Here is a 19870-nt window from a genome sequence, read left to right on the forward strand (position 1 = left end):
GCTTCACTTGTTTACCCAAGGTGTTCGGGGAGTGTTGAACCAGAAAATGTGGGCGCTTGCATGATGTAGTCAAGTCCAACTCTTCCTACGATGCTAAGACAATTGACCTATGTTGCCACAAAGCACCCCCAGTTCAATAGGTTCAGTCTAACTTCAGTCAGTTAAACACTTGTTAGCAATTCCCACTCTTGGTTCCCATGGCAACAGGCAACTTCATTAGCATTGAGATTTTGCTGAAATCAGGATAAATTGGCAGCACACATTTTGTTTATGGTCTTAACCTTCCTGGTTGGGTGCAGGTTAATTGGGTATCGCATATCCATTACACACTTTCAAATGTATCCCCTTGCAGTATTTTTTGAAGATAATATTCACAACTTGGGCTGTAATTCTGAACTCAATCATGTGAAATTGAATGTAGGAGGTTTACCCACTAATTCAGGAGTGTATTTATCTTTGCTGCACAGAAATAGAACATTGATGAATACAGTTGACCTCTTTTGTTGCTTAGTCCTAATTGTTGGTTTAGCAGGTAAGAGTTAACTGCCACTTCATCATTATACTTAATTTCTGCCAATGAACCATCTGTGCTTCAGTCTTTTTGATTTGCTGAATTAACTGAGAACATTTAGAGGTAAATTAAGCAGAGTGATAAATCTCTTGCAATAAATGTAAATCCCAATCCATTTCCTGATTGACCTATTTTTAAAAATACAGCAAGCTAACAACACAAGATGGTTTTCTGAGGTAGCAACGAGTTGTGAAAACTATTAAATTGTATAACATTTTTTTAAAAAGCTAACCTGCAGTGTAAAAATGGATTACTCCCTGCAAAGGGCAATGATGTAGAAAATGACATTTGATCACACGGTTGGATGCACATGGCGCAATCATACATGAAACGCACACACCAGGGTTAAATTCAATCTATGTGTAAAGTTTAATTGATGCCTCTCTGCAAAGCCAATTCACTTTTATGCAATTAGCACTCAACTCACTGTGGTCAAACACACAGGAAAACAGGCCTGAACAGCGGGAGCAACCTGCATTTGCTGTATTTAAATGGATCATCAATTATTTGCAGGGAAATCACTTGCAGCAGAGCTCAAAGGTATCAAAGGTATTTTATTGGTCACATTCACATACACCGAGGTGTAATGAAGTGAAATGCTTTTTGCCATTTTGCAGCACACAAAAAAAGAATACAGATATAATAATAATAATAATACATTTTATTTATGGGCGCCTTTCAAGAGTCTCAAGGACACCTTACAAAAATTTAGCAGGTAGAGGAAAAACATGTAAGGGGAATGAAATAAATAGTAGAGACATGACTAGTACACAAAGTAAAGACAGAATTCAATTCAAAACACAATATGAGGCAATTAATGCACAGATGAAAAGGGAGGGGGACGTGGGGCTAAGGATAGGCAGAGGTGAAGAGATGGGTCTTGAGGCGGGACTGGAAGATGGTGAGGGACACGGAATTGCGGATCAGTTGGGGGAGGGAGTTCCAGAGCCTGGGAGCTGCCCTGGAGAAGGCTCTGTCCCCAAAACTGCGGAGGTTGGACTTGTGCATGGAGAGGAGACCGGCTGATGTGGATCTGAGGGACCGTGAGGGTTGGTAGGGGGAGAGGAGGTCAGTGAGATATGGGGGGGCCAGATGGTGGAGGGCTTTGTAGGTGAGGATCAGGATTTTGTAGTTGATCCGGTGGGAGATGGGAAGCCAGTGAAGTTGTTTGAGGACTGGAGTGATGTGATGCCAGGATTTGGTGTGGGTGATGAGTCGGGCGGCTGCGTTCTGGACCAGTTGGAGTCGGTTGATGTAGGTGGAGCTGATGCCAAGGAGAAGTGAGTTGCAATAGTCCAGTTGGGAGGAGATGAAGGCATGGATGAGTCTTTCAGCAGCGGGAGGTGTGAGAGAGGGTCTGAGTTTGGCGATGTTGCGGAGATGAAAGAAGGAGGTTTTAATGACATGGCGGATGTGAGGCTCAAGGGAGAGGGTGGAATCAAAGATCACGCCAAGGTTGCGGGCCTTGGAAGATGGGGAGACAGTGGTGCCGTCGATGGTGAGAGTGGGGTTATTGATTTTGCTGAATAACACCAATGAGAGTCTTAAACACAAAGAACATAGAAACATAGAAATTAGGTGCAGGAGTAGGCCATTCGGCCCTTCGAGCCTGCACCGCCATTCAATATGATCATGGCTGATCATCCAACTCAGTATCCCGTACCTGCCTTCTCTCCATACCCTCTGATCCCCTTAGCCACAAGGGCCACATCTAACTCCCTCTTAAATATAGCCAATGAACTGGCCTCGACTACCCTCTGAGCCCCACAATGGCTCCCGCCATGAGGGAAGGCACAAAGTCCAGTCCCCAACCCCAGTTCACCCATAGTCGGGCCTATTGAGGCCTCCACAGTTGCCTCTACGGAGGCCCGATGTTCCTGGCCGTTCTCGCCGGGTGGTGGTGCTCCGGAGTCGGGAGAGTCCTCACAGCGGCATGGGAACCCTGGAACGGCCGCCTCCGTACTGGAGGCCGCGGCTTCCGAAGCCGACAAGGCCGCGCCGGTTGGAGCTCCACAACTGGCGATCTCGTCGCGAGATCCCAGGCTCCCGGTGTAAACTTCGGCGCCACCGCCCGCAGCTGGTCGCTCCACAATCCCGCAGCTCCGCGATGTTTTACCCGGCGGTCTCAGCTCACCGGAGCTCCAGCACAGCGACCCAGGCAAGGTATCGCCCGCTCCACGATAGCGCTCCAGCGCTGTGCCGCCACCGAAGCCGAGGTTCTGGGCGGTCCGCGACAGGAAATGCCACCCCCCCCCCCCCCACCCCCCACACAAAAAAGTCTAGACCTCCAAACAAAACACTTTTAACTAACTAAAAATAAAAATAAAACGGTGAATCATTGGCATCAAGCACTTCAAAACAAAACTTGGGAGATGATGGTAATCTATGAAGAAAGAAATGATGAGCTGCAGTTGTTCTCCTGCTGTCCCTAACAGGAGGAGGAGGGCACAATTATGAAACTGTTCTCAGAGTGGAGCACATTGATAAGGAGAATGGTCTTCCTGAAGCTGGGATCTCATTTCTATTTGTCCTAATGCAACTGGAGGTTGAGGCAGTGTAATGCAGAAATTGCAGAGACCTATCACCCTCAGCAGGAAGGACAGCAGCCACGCACCCACTTCTTCTCCCAAAGGTGAAAGTCATAAGTGTCGTGACCTTGGACTCCAGACGAAGGCAGCACAGTGGTGCAGCTAGTAGATCTGCTATCTTGCAACAACAGAGACTGGATTTGATCCTGACCTCGGGTGTTGTTTGTGTAGTTTGTGCTCCCCGTGACTGTGTGCGTTTCCTCCCACATCCTAAAGTAGTGCAGGTTTGTAGGTTAATTGGCCTCTAGTAAATTGCCCCTAGTGGGTGTCACTGGCTGTGGCAAAGTGATGGCAGAACATTGAAACGTGTGTAGTGAGTGGATAAGAAAGTGGAGTAACATAGAACTAGTGTAACGATGATCAGCATGAACTCGGTGAGCCTGTTTCCAGGCTCAATCATTAATCCTAAACCTATAAACAAAACCAATCTAGGCGCATGGACCAAAGTGCAGCACATTCCCCTGTTCAAGCACACCAAGGCATTTGGATGCAGATGATCTCTGCTCTGCTCGCACCATGGACACACGGATTGTGGGCTTCCCAGAGATTGAGGAAGTGAGAGACATTGTGCCCAGAAATGAAGGTTATCCAATTTCCTTTCTTTTAAGTAATTTCATAATCTACGAGTATCAGGCCAGGGCATAAGAGGAGTTCTCAACATATGTAAAGACACTGACCAATTGTCTCTGTTAATAATATGTTGCTCTTCCTCAGTGTTAGCAAGCCAAAGGAGCCAGTTATTACTTCAGGAAGCGAGGTGGAGTACATGCCCCAATCAGCAGTAATGGTATCGAAGTAGAATTAGTTATGACCTTCACGTTCCTATGCTTATTACTGGACCAACAACATTGAAGCTATGGCCAAGAAAGCACACCAACACCTCTACTGCCTCAGAAGTCAAAGGAAATTTGGGATGTCTCCAATAACTCTTATCAACTTCTACAGATGTACTGTGAAAGCATCTTATCGGGGTGCATTACAGCTTGGTTTGGCAACAGCACTACAGAGTTGCGGATGTAGCTCAGTCCATATCGAGATCGGCTCCCCTCATTGCAAGTACGCCTTTGAGCAGATAATGCATGAGGCAGTCAAATGGAAACCTTTAAACTCGTGAAGAGTAAATAACGAGTAATTGTTTACATTAATAAATAAGTGTCTCCAGAAAAGAAAATATGTGTAGCCAAAGATGCATAGGAAATTTAAAAGCACATTAGCTGAAAATATAAAGATTCACCAGTCAGATTCAATAAGCAGTGTGTGTAGGAAGGAACTGCAAATGCTGGTTTAAACCGAAGATGGACACAAAAAGCTGAAGTAACTCAGCGGGACAGGCAGCTTCTCTGGAGAGAAGGAATCGGTGACGTTTCGGGTCGAGACCTTTCTTCAGACTGGACCAGTCTGAAAAAGGGTCCAACACCAGCTTTTTGTATCTATCTTAGATACAATAAGTAAATTAGTTAAATAATTGACAGAAAAATAGAAAAACAGGACTAAATCGATAGTTGTAACTCGGATCAAGTACTAGAACAATATATCAAATGGTATATTTCAGCAGAGCATCAGAAATCCACCTTGAGTATTGCTAACAGGAAGACGTGTTCATGGCTGCATATTGTACTCTGCTACTGCAGTGGATTTCTCCAAATTTAAGGAGCAGTAGAGTGGCACAGCTGGTAGAGGTGCCGCATCAACATCAAGGACCCGTGTTTAAACCTGACCTCGGGTGTTGTCTGTATGGAGTTAGCACCTTCTCCCTGTGACCGTGTGGATTTCCTCCCACATCCTAAAGACATGCGTGCTAGATTAATTGGCCCTGGTGTGTAGTGGAGTGAATGAGAAAATAGGATAACCTAGAACAAGTGAATGGTTGGTCCGAAGGGTCGGTTTCCAATCTGTATGACTCTATGAAATTTAATTCAGAAATGGAATTCCACATAGAGTAAACACTGAATTGCATGCTTGGTCTTGCTGATTAAGCATGACTTTTTATTCCACTTGTCCAGTCTAAAGTTTACCCACATCTTATCTTTTTACTCATTGTCAGTGAGAGCTGAGACAAATTATTCACATGGACTAACTTCTCAGCTCTGTCAGTAATTAACGCCCGACACTGTTGGCCAAATCTGAACTGAGATGTGTCCATTCTGGACTAAATATTCCCAGTGACAACAAATTTCCCTTTTATAATTTATGTAATGAGTTATGAAGGAGGTGGAGGAAAAACACTTATTTCTGGCTGACCTGGGAGTTTCCTTGTAACCTATCCAAGGATCTTTCTCGTACCAACTCTGGTAAAGGGTTTTTCCCTCAAATCCATCGTCAGGGCTCAGCATCTGGAGGAAGGCAGAAGTAAATCATTTATTTCTGATTTTTCACATTCAATCATTAGTCTTTTTCAGCAACAGCAGCCAGTGCCTGAGAATAGGTGCTCATTAAATTAAAACCCTGGGGACATTTGTCTCATACAACCAGACTAGCAGGTCCTTCTTTTATTTTTTGGGAACAGAAGCTCTTCTTGGTTCAAACATAGAAACATAGAAACATAGAAATTAGGTGCAGGAGTAGGCCATTCGGCCCTTCGAGCCTGCACCGCCATTCAATATGATCATGGCTGATCATCCAACTCAGTATCCCGTACCTGCCTTCTCTCCATACCCTCTGATCCCCTTAGCCACCAGGGCCACATCTAACTCCCTCTTAAATATAGCCAATGAACTGGCCTCGACTACCCTCTGTGGCAGAGAGTTCCAGAGATTCACCACTCTCTGTGTGAAAAAAGTTCTTCTCATCTCGGTTTTAAAGGATTTCCCCCTTATCCTCAAGCTGTGACCCCTTGTCCTGGACTTCCCCAACATCGGGAGCAATCTTCCTGCATCTAGCCTGTCCAACCCCTTAAGAATTTTGTAAGTTTCTATAAGATCCCCTCTCAATCTCCTAAATTCTAGAGAGTATAAACCAAGTCTATCCAGTCTTTCTTCATAAGACAGTCCTGACATCCCAGGAATCAGTCTGGTGAACCTTCTCTGCACTCCCTCTATGGCAATAATGTCCTTCCTCAGGTTTGGAGACCAAAACTGTACGCAATACTCCAGGTGTGGTCTCACCAAGACCCTGTACAACTGCAGTAGAACCTCCCTGCTCCTATACTCAAATCCTTTTGCTATGAAAGCTAACATACCATTCGCTTTCTTCACTGCCTGCTGCACCTGCATGCCCACTTTCAATGACTGGTGTGCCATGACACCCAGGTCTCGCTGCATCTCCCCTTTTCCTAGTCGGCCACCATTTAGATAATAGTCTGCTTTCCTGTTTTTGCCACCAAAATGGATAACCTCACATTTATCCACATTATACTGCATCTGCCAAACATTTGCCCACTCACCCAGCCTATCCAAGTCACCTTGCAGTCTCCTAGCATCCTCCTCACAGCTAACACTGCCCCCCAGCTTAGTGTCATCCGCAAACTTGGAGATATTGCCTTCAATTCCCTCATCCAGATCATTAAAAGGCACTGGTTAAGTTTCACGGTGTTGATTCAGGCACTAAAGAGCTTCCAAGATAGGATGTTGAGCTGATACTGTTTAGAGCAAGAGGTCACCTTCACCGAGGAGCTGATAGCTGCACGAGAAATAGATGCCTGGGGGATTGTCAGGAACTAATTGCAACAAGTTGGCTGTGTCCGGAAGTGGCGGCGCTGTGATACGGCTCCGGCTCGCCTGCAGTCTGTCTGTTTTTACTTTTTTGTGTTGTTTTTTTTGTCTAGTTTAGTAATTTTTTTGGTTATTAGGTGGTGTTATGTGTGTGGGGGGAGGGTGAAACAGGGCTTTCTGTCTCTTCCTTCGGGGGAATGCGACTTTTTTGTCGTATCCCCCTTCTCTTCCCCCGTCTGCGCTGAGGCCTAATGGCGGAACTGGCGGCCTCCAACCTGCGACCGACCTCGAGGGTCCGGAGGTAGAGCCAGCCAGGACTCACCAACGCGAGGCTGGCCGTCTTCGAGCTGCGGCGGCGTTCGGGCAGCGGCACGACTCGGCGCTCCGGTGAGGGCGGACGGCGCGGGGCTGAGACACTCCCGTGCGGGTGGCCCGGCTACCGGCTGGAAGGCGCTCCCGTGTGAGCAGCTCGGTGTGGGGCTGAGACGCTGCCGTGTGGGTGGCCTGGCTACCGGCTGGAAGGCGATCCGGTGAGGGCTGACCGGCTCCCGGCTGGAAGGTGCTCCCGTGGGGGCAGCCCGGTGCGGGGCTGAGACGCTGCCGTGTGGGCGGCCCGGTGCGGGGCGGAGACGGTGCTCCGGTGGCTGAGGCGGCGTTCTGGCGGCGGCAACCTGGATCCGGGGCTCGGCCGCGGGCCAGTGGATGACAATGTCGGGAGCTCGCAGGTCACAGGCTGGTGCCTGTTTTCCGGAGCACCCTTTGCAACAGCTGCGTCCGCTGGACTGGAGGGCGGCAGCTTCGACCACCCCCGGGCCGCGGAGCTTGAACCGCGGGACTGACTTACCATCGCCCGGTGGGGTATCGCCTCGGCACAGAAGGAGAAGAGGAGGGAAGAGACAGTAACTCTAAGACTTTTGCCTCCATCACAGTGAGGAGGTGTTTGGTGAACTCACTGTGGTGGATGTTAATTTGTGTTTATTGTGTGTTGTTATTATTACATGTATGGCTGCAGGCAACAGCATTTCGTTCAGACCGAAAGGTCTGAATGACAAATAAAGGATTCAATTCAATTCAATACATGAATGAGGCCACAGCATTTCGATTTCATGGCAGTGACAAGCTGCTTGGAGGACTGCAGACAACTCGAAGTACTAATCAAATCTTTAGCGCATTTAACTCTACGCTCTATGCTGAAGGTTTGAAGAAGACCAAGAACATATCCAGAGTCAGACTAGGCACAGGAGAGGGATCGGAAACCAGAGACTCCCCTGGGATTATGTCAACAAGTTTAAACCTTGTGGACACATCCACATTGAGGGCTTTTCACTGTGCGTTGGTACATGTGACAATAAACTAAACTGAAGGTGCACATCTCTGATTAGACCCAGCAATATTGTACTAGTGAGCACAGGTGTGCTAGTATAGAATAGCTACAGTATTGATCGGTAAATATGTTACTGAGCAACACTGGGGTATAGTACAGGTCTGTCATTGTGCAACAAAGTAATCTTTTAAAAATTTCTAAATGGTTTCAGGCATTGCCTTTGGAATTTCACTCTTAATATTACAGCACATACTTTGTGGATTACAGTGCCTTTGGAAAACAGTGTGATTTCAGGACCACTGGCAGACACTGTATATTTTATTTTTCATCTTTCATTTATTTAGCATAAAGGGCCTGTCCCACGAGCATGCGACTCCATGCGGCAAGCCAAAAACTAACGTGGTCGTTTGAGTCGTACGGCTTCTCGAGACCGGTCCCACTTCGATCGCTGGAGCCGTATGGAGTTGTGCGGAGCTGCTCCCGACATCGCGCTGGGCTCCGAAAAACTGACCGTGTTCAAAAATTCCGCGCAGCAATGGCATGCCGGCCTGCAGCCGCATTGAGGCCGTACCCACCGCATCGCCGGGCATACGCAGCGTCTTGACGCCGTACGCAGCATCTTGACGCCATATGTCATGTGCGAACTTCCCACGGACTTCGCTCAAACTTCACGTCACTCACTCGACCTCCGCGCGGCCCCCACTTCCGGTTTGGTCGCGCTCGCCGCATGCAGGCCCTTGATGGTGGGACCGGCCCTGTGCGGGGAATACTCGACCTCCGTGCGGACTCCGCTTCCGGTTTGGTCGTGCTTGCCGCATGCAGGCCGCATGCTCGTGGGACAGGCCCTTTAGTCATACAGTATTCAACGCACAAGAGAGGGTTTTGGTCCCATTCAGTCTCTGATGCTCCCTGCATCTTTTTATACATTGGCTTGTCGTGACCTCGCCCGCAAAGCCCACCAACAAGGTGAAGGGGATGGTGCTCTAATTTCCTGTTTGACAAAGACCCCTAGACATTTTCCAGATGGAAATGGGAAGAGAGGGTCACGTCCCAGCTGCTGCAAGGAAGATGGGAGGGGGAGGGGTGTGGTTGGGGAACAGATGGGTGAGATCAAAGGTCACAATTAAATGCTGCCTCAGGCGAGAGATTCAGGGATTTTATTTCAGAAGTGGGAGAGGTAGATATTTGTAACCCTTAGCCCCTGTGTGATGCCACCTTAACCAACCCTCATCTAAAGCACTTCCGACAAGCCCAAGCCATATCCGTAGTGAAAGTGGATGCATAGAGTCTACATAAGCTATTCCACAAAGGCAGGGTTGCTAACATTAGGGGAGAGTTGGAAGTGAGAAATTGCGAGAGACCAAGTCCAAGAGTGCATAGCGACTGAGGGGGGTGGACGGTGTGGGAGGGGGCTTCGGAGCTTTTGCATTTTTCAGCTTGAAATTGTGCAATCTGGTGCATACTGTAGCAAGTCTTTTAACTTACACTTGAATGCAATATTTATGCTTTAAATTGGATTAGCTATAAATAAGGTTAGGCTAAATTACATTCCTAATTACACTCCACAGTAGAGCCAGGCTCTGATCAACAGGTGCAGCACATGAATGATCTTAATGTATTCATGTATGGATATCAGATTATAATCAAGCACTTGGCCCATGTTGACCAACCTGGGTCTCACGGCACACCTGGTACTACTCCTGACCCTGACTCCAGTTGCATACCTTCTCTCATTCCTGATCCTGAGTCCAGCCTTACACCTGGCCCCCTATTCTACTCTGATCATAACTGCTTGCTTGCTTAGGATCCCAGTGCTAAATACTCTTATTGTCCCAGCTTTGACTACACACCTCGTACTATTCCAGACCTTGACTCTGGATGCACACTTGGCCTTGCTCCTAGCCCCTCTGCACTGACAATATCTGGCCCACACATAAAAGCCTCATATCTGACCCCCTGGACTTAACCTATTAGGTTCAAGTCCACAGGTGCGTATCTAATGCGGTAATCTTTTATGGGGCACTTCACGGACCAAATTTTGATAACAAAATTTGCTACATCCATTGGCTTCCTTGTTATCTAACATGCTGGTTACTTTGTCAATGAAGTCATCAATTGGTTGAACATAATTTCACATCCATAAAATTATACTTACTCAGCTGTATAAGTATTCTGTTACCATTTACTTAATTTTCCAAACAAACTGTCCTGAAGTCATTTTCACCCCCAATATTTTCAGTATTTTGCTGTCTTCCTCTCAGCTGGGACTTTTTCAAAATGCAAAGTTCAATAACAATACATATTTAAGCAATAATATTCTATTTAATGTGATCTTGAGAGTAGATAATATTTTCTGTGGTATTCATAACACAACAATGATAAAAAGATGGGTACACAAAAATGCTGGAGAAATTCAGCGAGCGCAGCAGCATCTATGGAGCGAAGGAAATAGGCAATGTTTTGGGCCGAAACCCTTCTTCAGACTGATGGGGGGTGGGCGGGGAGAAGAAAGGAAAAAGGAGGAGGAGGAGCCCGAGGGCTGAGGGAGAGATAGGAAGGGGAGGAGACAGCAAGGGCTACTGGAAATTGGAGAAGTCAATGTTCATTCCACCAGGATGCAGAGTCCCCAAGCGGAATATGAGGTGCTGTTCCTCCAATTTCCGATGGTGCTCGCTCTGGCCATGGAGGAGACCCAGGACAGAGAGGTCGGATACGGAATGGGAGGGGGAGTTGAAGTGCTGAGCCACCGGGAGGTCAGGTTGGTTAATGCGGACCGAGCTGAGGTGTTCGGCGAAACGATCGCCAAGAGCAATAAGAGTATTGGAGCTTGGTCTCACTGATGTAGATCAGCTGACATCTAGAGCAGCGGATGCAATAGATGAGGTTGGAGGAGATGCAGTTGAACCTCTGTCGTACCTGGAACGACTGCTTGGGACCTTGAATGGAGTCGAGGGGGGAGGTAAAGCGACAAGTGTAGCATCTCTTGCAGTTGCAAGGGAAAGTGCCCGGGGAGGGGGTGGTACAGGAGGGAAGAGAAGAATTGACAAGGGAGTTGCGGAGGGAGCGGTCTTTGCGGAAAGCAGACATGGGGGGAGATGGGAAGCTGTGGCGAGTGGTGGGGTCACGTTGGAGGTGGCGAAACTGACGGAGGATTACTTGTTGTATGTGACGGCTAGTGGGGTGAAAGGTGAGGACTAGGGGGACTCTGCCCTTGGTGCGAGTGGGGGGATGGGGAGAGAGAGCAGTGTTACGGGGTATAGAAGAGACCCTGGTGCGAGCCTCATCTATGGTGGGGGAGGGGAACCCCCGTTCCCTGAAGAATGAGGACATTTCAGATGCTCTGGTGTGGAACGTCTCATCCTGGGAGCAGATGCGGCGTAGACGGAGGAATTGGGAGTAGGGGATGGACTCCTTACAGGAAGCAGGGTGGGAAGAAGTGTAGTCCAGGTAGCCATGGGAGTCAGTGGGTTTATAGTGGATGTCGGTCAGAAGTCTATAAACTGCGATGGAGATAGTGAGGTCAAGGAATTGTAGGGAAGTGTCGGAATTGGTCCAGGTGTATTTGAGTGCCGGATGGAAGTTAGTGGTGAAGCGGATGAAGTCAGTCAGTTGTGTTTGGGTGCAGGAGGTAGCACCAAAACAGTCGTCGAAGTAGCGGAGGTAGAGGTCAGGGATGAGGCCCTGGTACGTCTCGAACAAGGATTTTGTGATCAGCGTGAGAATTGGGCGAAATGCGCGAGTCTCACACTCAATGCGTGAGAGTTGGCAACTCTGCAAAGGTTGCATCCAATTGTTTTTCTGTAGTTAAATGAATAGATACTTGTGTCAGTAACTTCAAATTCAGAACATGGACTTCATTAATTGGAAACTAAATGCACAGATTTAAACTTGTCTGCTTTACTTGCAGAGCAAGGTGTATCCCCTTTGAAATTCCAGTGGCAAAGTGATATATGACCAGGTGAGGTCAGTGTTGAAGAGCACATGACTTTTGAACCTCACCAAGTGTTTATGCTGTGCCTAAAACTGTACACAATATCCCAACTGTAAGACACGACATTAAGGTGAATGCGGTATTACTATTTTTAGTCCTCTGGTATATACCTCTCTACTTATAAAAATGTAACAACAAAATACTCCAGATGGCGTTTATACACAAAAGGGCACAAAGTGCTGGAACAACTCAGCAGGTCAGGCAGCATCTCTGGAGAACATAGATGGGTGCCGCTTCAGGTCAATACCTTCATCTGATTCAAAAAGGGTCTGAAGAAGGGTCTGAACCTAAAATGTCACCTATGTTCTCCAGAGGTTCTTCCTGACTGGCTGAGTTACTCCAGCACTTTATGTCGTTTTGTCTACTTATGAAAATCTAAATTGAATTGCTGTCAACAATTCAGTACTTGTTTCAGCAATCAAGCTTATATTTATATCTCACTGTGCTTACTCTTCCAGGCACATTTTCAGTCCTTGATTCCCCTCCCATATGTGATAATATTCATTCATTTATCTATACTATTACTAAAACTCTCATCTAGACCACTTCTGGTTTACCCCCCCAACGCCACCGACCCCCCCCCCGCCTACGCCACCCGACCCCCCCCCCCCCACCCCACGCCACCCCAACCCCGCACGCCACCCGACCCCCCCCCCCCCACCCCACGCCACCCCAACCCCCCACGCCACCCCACCCCCAACCCCCCAACGCTGGGAGAGCCAGCATCTCAGGAGAGAAGGAATGGATGATGTTTTGGTTCGAGACTCTTCTTCAGACAGTCCATCCCTTCTCTCCAGAGATGCTGCCTGTCCTGCTGAGTTACTCCAGCATTTTGCGTCTATCCTCAGTGTATAACCAGCATCTGCAGTTCCTTCATACACAGATTCTTGTAATATCCATCTTCTAATTTTAATTAATATATAAAACTATACAGGAAAATGTTTTAAAATGACTGGTTCCTTACCTTTTTGGTCAGATTATAAACCAACTGGTTGAGCAGTGGGCTACAGTCAACTCTCAGTGTGTAGTTACCTGTGTGGAGATACAGGGGAAGATGAAGGGAAGAGATTGTTAAATTTAGATAAAACTGGTTACCTTTTCAGATCAATTCAACAACCTTTAGCACAAATCTAAAGTAGGTTGCAATATTAAATGACTAAACAGTTGTGATTAACTGGAGGTTAAGCACTAAAACTTTGTGTTACAAGTTGGGAACTGCAAGATATTTCCTTTGTGTGCTCAGGCAAAAGGAAAAACCATAGATCGCATGTGTGAACTCTGAGTATAGGGGATGGAGTGGTCACAGGAGAAGATTAGACAACAGTCAGTCCTGGGGGAAATAGATTTCCATGCATCCTGGGCAATTGAAAAGGGTCACAATTGTTTGCTCAAGGCAACGTTTGTTTCAGAAATTATTGGTGAGTACGTAAAGCCAGAGTCATGCTTGCAATTTGGTTGGTGAAGCAAGGGTCAGACTAGTGATCATGGGTGTGGAGCACAGTCATGAGCTTCGGTTGTAGGTAAGATTGCAATCATGATGGCTTCAGGGACAACGCCACTAGGGCTTGTCCTAGAGATCCAACCAAAGTAAGTTCCCATTGAGGGACCCAACAGCCTCGGCGCAACACAGGCAACTACCCATACTAACGGCTATATAGGCTTTGCATGTGCTTTGAAGGTCCAATTATGGTTGAAGTCAAAATGACAGCAAAGATATCTCACAGTACCTCACCACACGTGACAATAAACTAAATTAAACTGTCACTGTGCAAGTGCTTCTTTGAGTCATTCTGTGAGATGCAGGAAGATCGGGGGGGGGGGGTGGAATTACAGACAATGTAGACTGATTTAATTGTTTTAAACATTAAATTGCACCACGTACCCGATAAATAACTACTTCTGATTTTGAAGAAACTCTGAGTTAATCCTTGGACTTTTTCATAAAGGAATTGTAAAACAGTAACACTAAACTTTGCTACATTTTCTAGCCATAAAATGGTAAATTCATGTCCAATTGCCCATGTCCCTTGGTATCTCATCTGTCTATGATTGCAATTTTTGTATTATTATTTTTTTTTTAAAGCTGCCGGTGAGAGGGACAGATAGTGCAGAATTCCACCAAAGTGACGACATAGAGATCAGGTCAAGTGAGTACATATCTGGATGTTATGCCCTTTGCCCTCATTATCGACCCTTTAATTAGCTATGTGATATTAGCTCTCTAATTAACCTCCCAACCTTGAATAACTTTGTTAACGAACCCAGTATTCCAGGTGATGGTACTATCTGTGAACCACAGTAATATTTGAGACTGTACTCTGCTAAGATATTGTTTAGATAGAAAAATGTTGCTCTGAATTTGATTTCCTGTGCTGAAAACAGTTTATGTTATAATTTTCATTCGGCTTGCATATAGCTGTTACCCAAATTAAATCTCTGTGATGATATAGAAGATATCTGTTGTATGGAAACCATAATTCTTATCAATTTTGCCTGTTTGGACAGTTTTGCTCCAAAATCTCATGAGGAGCTCGATTTTGGTTGTGTGTAAAATTGATCTTTCCCACAGTTTCCACTTTGCTGATAGTCTTTGGCATTTCAGCGCAGATCAAATGCGTTAAAGCGGCTGCAAGTGACCACTTGCTAGTAGAACTTGGATTAAAGGCAGATGATCCACATAAGTTTTTTCAGCACAGTTTCATAAGACATTGTTGAGCTAACTTCTGCACATGTTTTCTTTCTGTTCCAATCAGCAATTAAGGGTGGGAAGTGATCTAATCGAGTCACTTCCACTTCCACCCTGCACTCAAATTAAGCTGGACCATCTCTGACACCTCGTTCTTTTCTGGATCTCTGTCTCTCTCTATCCCAGCAATCAGACGCCACTGACACCTTCTACAACCCCACCAATTGTCACAGCGTGCTCTACCACACCTCCTCCCACCCTGCCGTCTCAAAGAATGCCATCCATTTTTCTCCATATCTCTAATGTATCTTTGCTGTTCTCAAGAGGAGGCCTGCTCCGTGGTTCTTGAATTTCCACCACCTTCCCAAATCTTTCCTATTCTGTCTCAGTCGTGATACAAGGTATTGAACTGCAATGGCAACTTGCATCGTTTCCCTCCACAGACGATATTTTAGCTGCTGAGTTCTTACAGAAGTTTGCTTGTTGAAACAAAAAGATCTCTGATTGTAGTAAATTATCTACTTTGAGTTAATTACCTTCAATAGCTGAATCTGCATTGATATATGCCACGGCCCGTTCCTGAAGCAGTTTGGCATTGTCCTTAATGTAAAAATATCAAAACGTATTGATTCCAGCACTTAAACAGAGGTACATCTCCCGAAGTTCAAAGTTAGTTTACATAATGGTCAACCATAGTTTAAAAGTACCAGTTTTAAAAGTAAAGATGAAGCACTTTGAGGTGGCAGGAGGTCAAGATGTTAAAAGAGAGTTTAATAATCATGCGTACTAAAACAGACCAATAAAATTCTTCCTTGCAGCAGCATAACAGGTCTGTAAATACAGTATTAAAAAAAAACAATGATACAAGAGAAAAAAAATTAAATAAACAAAAAATATATTAGTGCAACACAAAAGCCCAAAGTCCCTAGTACAATCAAGGCAGATCGTAGTTCAAAGTTTAGTTGGTGTCTGTATTGTTCAATAATCTGACGGGTTGTTGGGAAGAAGCTGTTCCTGAGCTTAGTGGTCACGGAAGTTGCTAAAGTTATACCTGCTCCCTCTATATTTGAATTCTAATACATTCGCTATAAATCAAGCAGAAACAGTTGGTGTTGATACTAATCTCATGGAAACATTACAGTTTATGATCAGGTTTTTTTGTTGTGTGTACATCCCACTTGAGCAGAAAGTGTTTACCTTGTCAGGCTAGGTTGTCATGTTAATACATCCTTTCTCTGACAAGAATGTGTTTGACAAGAGGCAATTCTTTTTTTTGTTTTTTAATTTTTTTATTAGTTTATACTCAAGACATAAACAAACAGAAGAAAACAAAAAAAGAGAAAGAAAAGAAAGACAAGAGGCAATTCTAGAATCCAGAAAAAAAAATATGTTCTCATCTTTCAACCTTGACATTCTACGTTACTGTTTGCCAAGCTCTGTTAAAACATTCATCTTCTAGAAATGTCCCTGTGCTCATTAGCAGGAAATGCACAAAATAATGGCAGCTCTTCACAGCACTGTAATTCTAGAAATTGAATTTCACGAGGAGCACAACACATAGCAATTATTTTGTGCTTTTGTAAAACTGATTAATTTTTAGGTTCTCCTACATTACCATTTTAATGCAGATATTTTGAAAAGCAAATAAAAATCTAGATGTTAGAAATCAGCAATAAAAACAGTAATTACTAAAATTATTTAGCTAGTCAAGCAGCATTTATAGAGATAAACAGTTAATGTTTTAGGTTAGGGCCTATTCATCAAGACATGCAGACATTTATTTTGTCTTTCTCAAATCTTATAAAATATAGACCGATGTTGGCATTCATTCAGACGTGTCATTTTTTATATATTAAAAGTACAGAATTAAATAGCAGAACTACCAAACAGTGAAAGGCTTGGATAGAGTGGATATGGAGAGAATGTTTCCACCAGTAGGAGAGTCTAGGACTAGAGGCCATCACTTCAGAATTAAAGGACTTCCTTTTCGAAAGGAGACGAGGAGGAATTTCTTTAGTCAGATGGTGGAGAATCTGTGGAATTCTTTGCCACAGAAGGTTGTGGAGGACAAGTCATTGGATATTTTAAGGCAGAGATAGATTATTGATTAGTACAGGTGTCAAGGGTTATGGGGAGAAGGCACGAGAATGGAGTTAGGAGGGAGAGATAGATCAGCCATGATTGAATGGCAGAGTAGACTTCATCCGGTAGGCGGCGCGACTCTCGTCTGCAGCGGCCTCTGCAGTCCGTCTGCGTTTTTATTATTTTATGTCTATGTTTTAATGTAGTTTTTGTTATTTTTTGTTGGGGTATGTGTGTGGGGGGTGGGGGTGGTGTGGGGGGGTTGGGGGTAACTTTTAAATCTCTCCCTGCACGGGAGACCCGACCTTTTCTTTGTCGGGTCTCCGTTGTCGTTGGGGCTGCAACGAGGAGCGGCCTCCAACAGGAAAACCGGGGGCTCTGGTGCTGACTACTCACCTCACCGTCGTGGAGCTGGCCGAGTCCAGAGCGGGTGGAGCTGTGGTGGACGCTGCTGCGACCCGACCCCCGGAGATTCGGTGGCTGCAACTGCGGGTTTGGCGGACGGCGGCACCGGGAGCCCGCGGGTCACTGGAGGGAGACCGCTTTTCGGGGCTTCCGCAGCGGCGACTTCTCCCGCCCGAGTTGCGGGGTTGAAGAGCACCTGGAGCGGGGCCTTACGTCACCGCCCCGCGCGGCTTGGAATGGCCGCGGGAGTTTGCGAGCGCACGCCGGGGGCTCTAACACCAAGACCCGGTGTGCGACCTTGCATCACCCGGCGTGGTTTTAATGGCCACGGGACAATTCGCCATCGCCCGCCGGGGGCTTTGACTTTGACTCTGACATGGGGGGGGGGGAGAGTGCAGTGGAGAGAAAAGTTTTTTTGGCCTTCCATCACAGCAATGTGATGGATGTTTATGTAAAATATGTTGTGTCTTGGGTCTATTTGTTTGTAATGTATGGCTGCAGAAACGGCATTTCGTTTGGACCTCAAGGGGTCCAAATGACAATAAATTGAATTGAATTGAATTGAATTGAATTGAATGGTCTAATTCTGCTCCTACCACATGACTTTATGACCGTATGAACTTTATGTCCGGGTTAAATTGTTTGCAAGGCAAACAGATAAATATCAAAGTACTCTTCTACGTCTGAAATATTACCAAAATAGCTTCACATTTGCCACCGATTTTACAGTGCTGGATTGTAGTGCCAGTAGAGTGAATTAATATCAAATGAAGATGTCACTACAATAATAACTGTAGTTGAAATGTACTAGGCATGCATTTGTTTCTGAATTCCAAACAACTTACCTCTACCCACTCTGTGGATCCCAATAAACCATATTCTTCTGCATCCCAGCTGGCAAATATTATAGTTCTTCTAGGTCTCCAACCTTTAAAGACATAGATAATTGCCACACAATTAGTTTGAAATAAACGATTTGCCCCAAACTCCGATCTGCAAGCACAAATTGTGATTCACGACAGGTTAGAGCACTTAAACGTTCCAGACCACTAGCATCATCAGTGACACGCATCAAACCTGGCCACATACTCATATCACCCCTGCCATCACGAAGAAAGTACAGGAGCCTGAAAACTGTAACATCCAGGTTCAGGAACAGCATCTTCCTATCATGCTATTAAACACCACAACCTTCAAATAAGCTCTGAACTACATAGACGGGGGCACATTGGTTTTGAATTTTTGCACTATTATTGTTTGGTGTGTGTTTGTGTGTGTGTGTGTGTGTGTGTGTGTGTGTGTGTGTGTGTGTGTGTGTGTGTGTGTGTGTGTGTGTGTGTGTGTGTGTGTGTGTGTGTGTGTGTGTGTGTGTGTGTGTGTGTGTGTGTTGTACTTGTTTCTCTTGTTCATTATATTGTTTACAGAGTACCATGTTTACATATGCTGTTGTGCTGTTGCAAGTAAGAATTTCATTGTTCTGTCTGGGACATATAATAATAAAATACTATAGACTCTTCACATCTCAACTAAGGGTTTAGGGAGTCTAAGTACAGGAGAAAATTGCTTTCATTTTCATGTTAAAATAATTTTTATGTAATGCTGGCTTAATTCATTTTGACAGCATATTACATTTATTATCATACAACATAAAATAGGAATCAATTATTATGAAATGAAACATGGTATTGTAAAGAAAATCTGTCAGATCAAACTGGCACAAACAACATGAGGTGAAGTGAAATCGGCAGATTCTAGTTTATCTTGCAACCAGTTGTGTTTCCTACAATTTCTAGTTTTGAGCAATGATAACATGGAGTATTTCTTTATATTGTGTGTAACAGACTTCTTTCGATTTGTTCTAGAACATGATAATACGCTGTTTTTTTCTAATTCTTCCAATAATCAAGAAAAACTTAATTCAATTTTTGGGATCTCGGCTGCTCACTTTGTAAACTTGTGAACCTGATATGTGAATGCACATTGATATTCTAGTCACGGGAGCATATCCAAAATTGGACAAATTATTTTAAACAAGGCCAGGATCTAGAAATGACCCTACCCTCTTCACTCCAAATATAGCTGTCAGATACCATTAAGTTGCCATCCTTCTCATGGAAACCAATGACTGGAAAATGTGTTAATTAGACCATGATTAGGTCAATATTTGTTTAAATGTGTTAGATTAGATACTAACTTTTTTTAGATTGCTATGAACCAAATGGTGAAATGGACTCTATTTGTGATATGAATTTCAATGATTCTATTATCCATTGTGCAATTCAGTTGAACAAGGCTCCACATCATAAATAATTCATTAATTGTAGATGCACAGTCTCTTGCCCAAAGTAGGTAAATCGAGGGCCAGAGGACATAGGTATAAGGTGAAGGGGAAAAGATTTAATAGGAATCTGAGAGGTAACCTTTTCACACATAAAATGGTGGATGTATAGACAAGCTGCCAGAGGAGGTAGTTGAGGCAGGGACTATCCCAACGTTTAAGAAACAGTTAGACAGGTACATGGATAGGTCAGGTTTGGAGGAATATGGACCGAATGCAGGCAGGTGGGACTAGT

General features: G+C 45.1%; 1 protein-coding gene across 2 annotated transcripts in view; it reads right to left on the reverse strand.

Moving 5' to 3' along the window:
- folh1b (folate hydrolase 1B) overlaps window positions 1-19870 on the reverse strand; it is a 76485-nt gene that overhangs the window by 15720 nt on the left and 40895 nt on the right. For both annotated transcript variants that reach the window (XM_033022447.1, XM_033022448.1), the window contains 4 exons: window positions 18143-18225; window positions 15347-15410; window positions 13089-13156; window positions 5401-5492 (listed from right to left, as the gene is read on the reverse strand). In XM_033022447.1, the coding sequence (XP_032878338.1) occupies window positions 5401-5492; window positions 13089-13156; window positions 15347-15410; window positions 18143-18225 (307 nt within the window). The remainder of the gene's footprint in view (window positions 1-5400; window positions 5493-13088; window positions 13157-15346; window positions 15411-18142; window positions 18226-19870) is intronic.

Source organism: Amblyraja radiata, chromosome 6, assembly GCF_010909765.2.
Source record: "Amblyraja radiata isolate CabotCenter1 chromosome 6, sAmbRad1.1.pri, whole genome shotgun sequence".
NCBI lineage: Eukaryota > Metazoa > Chordata > Chondrichthyes > Rajiformes > Rajidae > Amblyraja > Amblyraja radiata.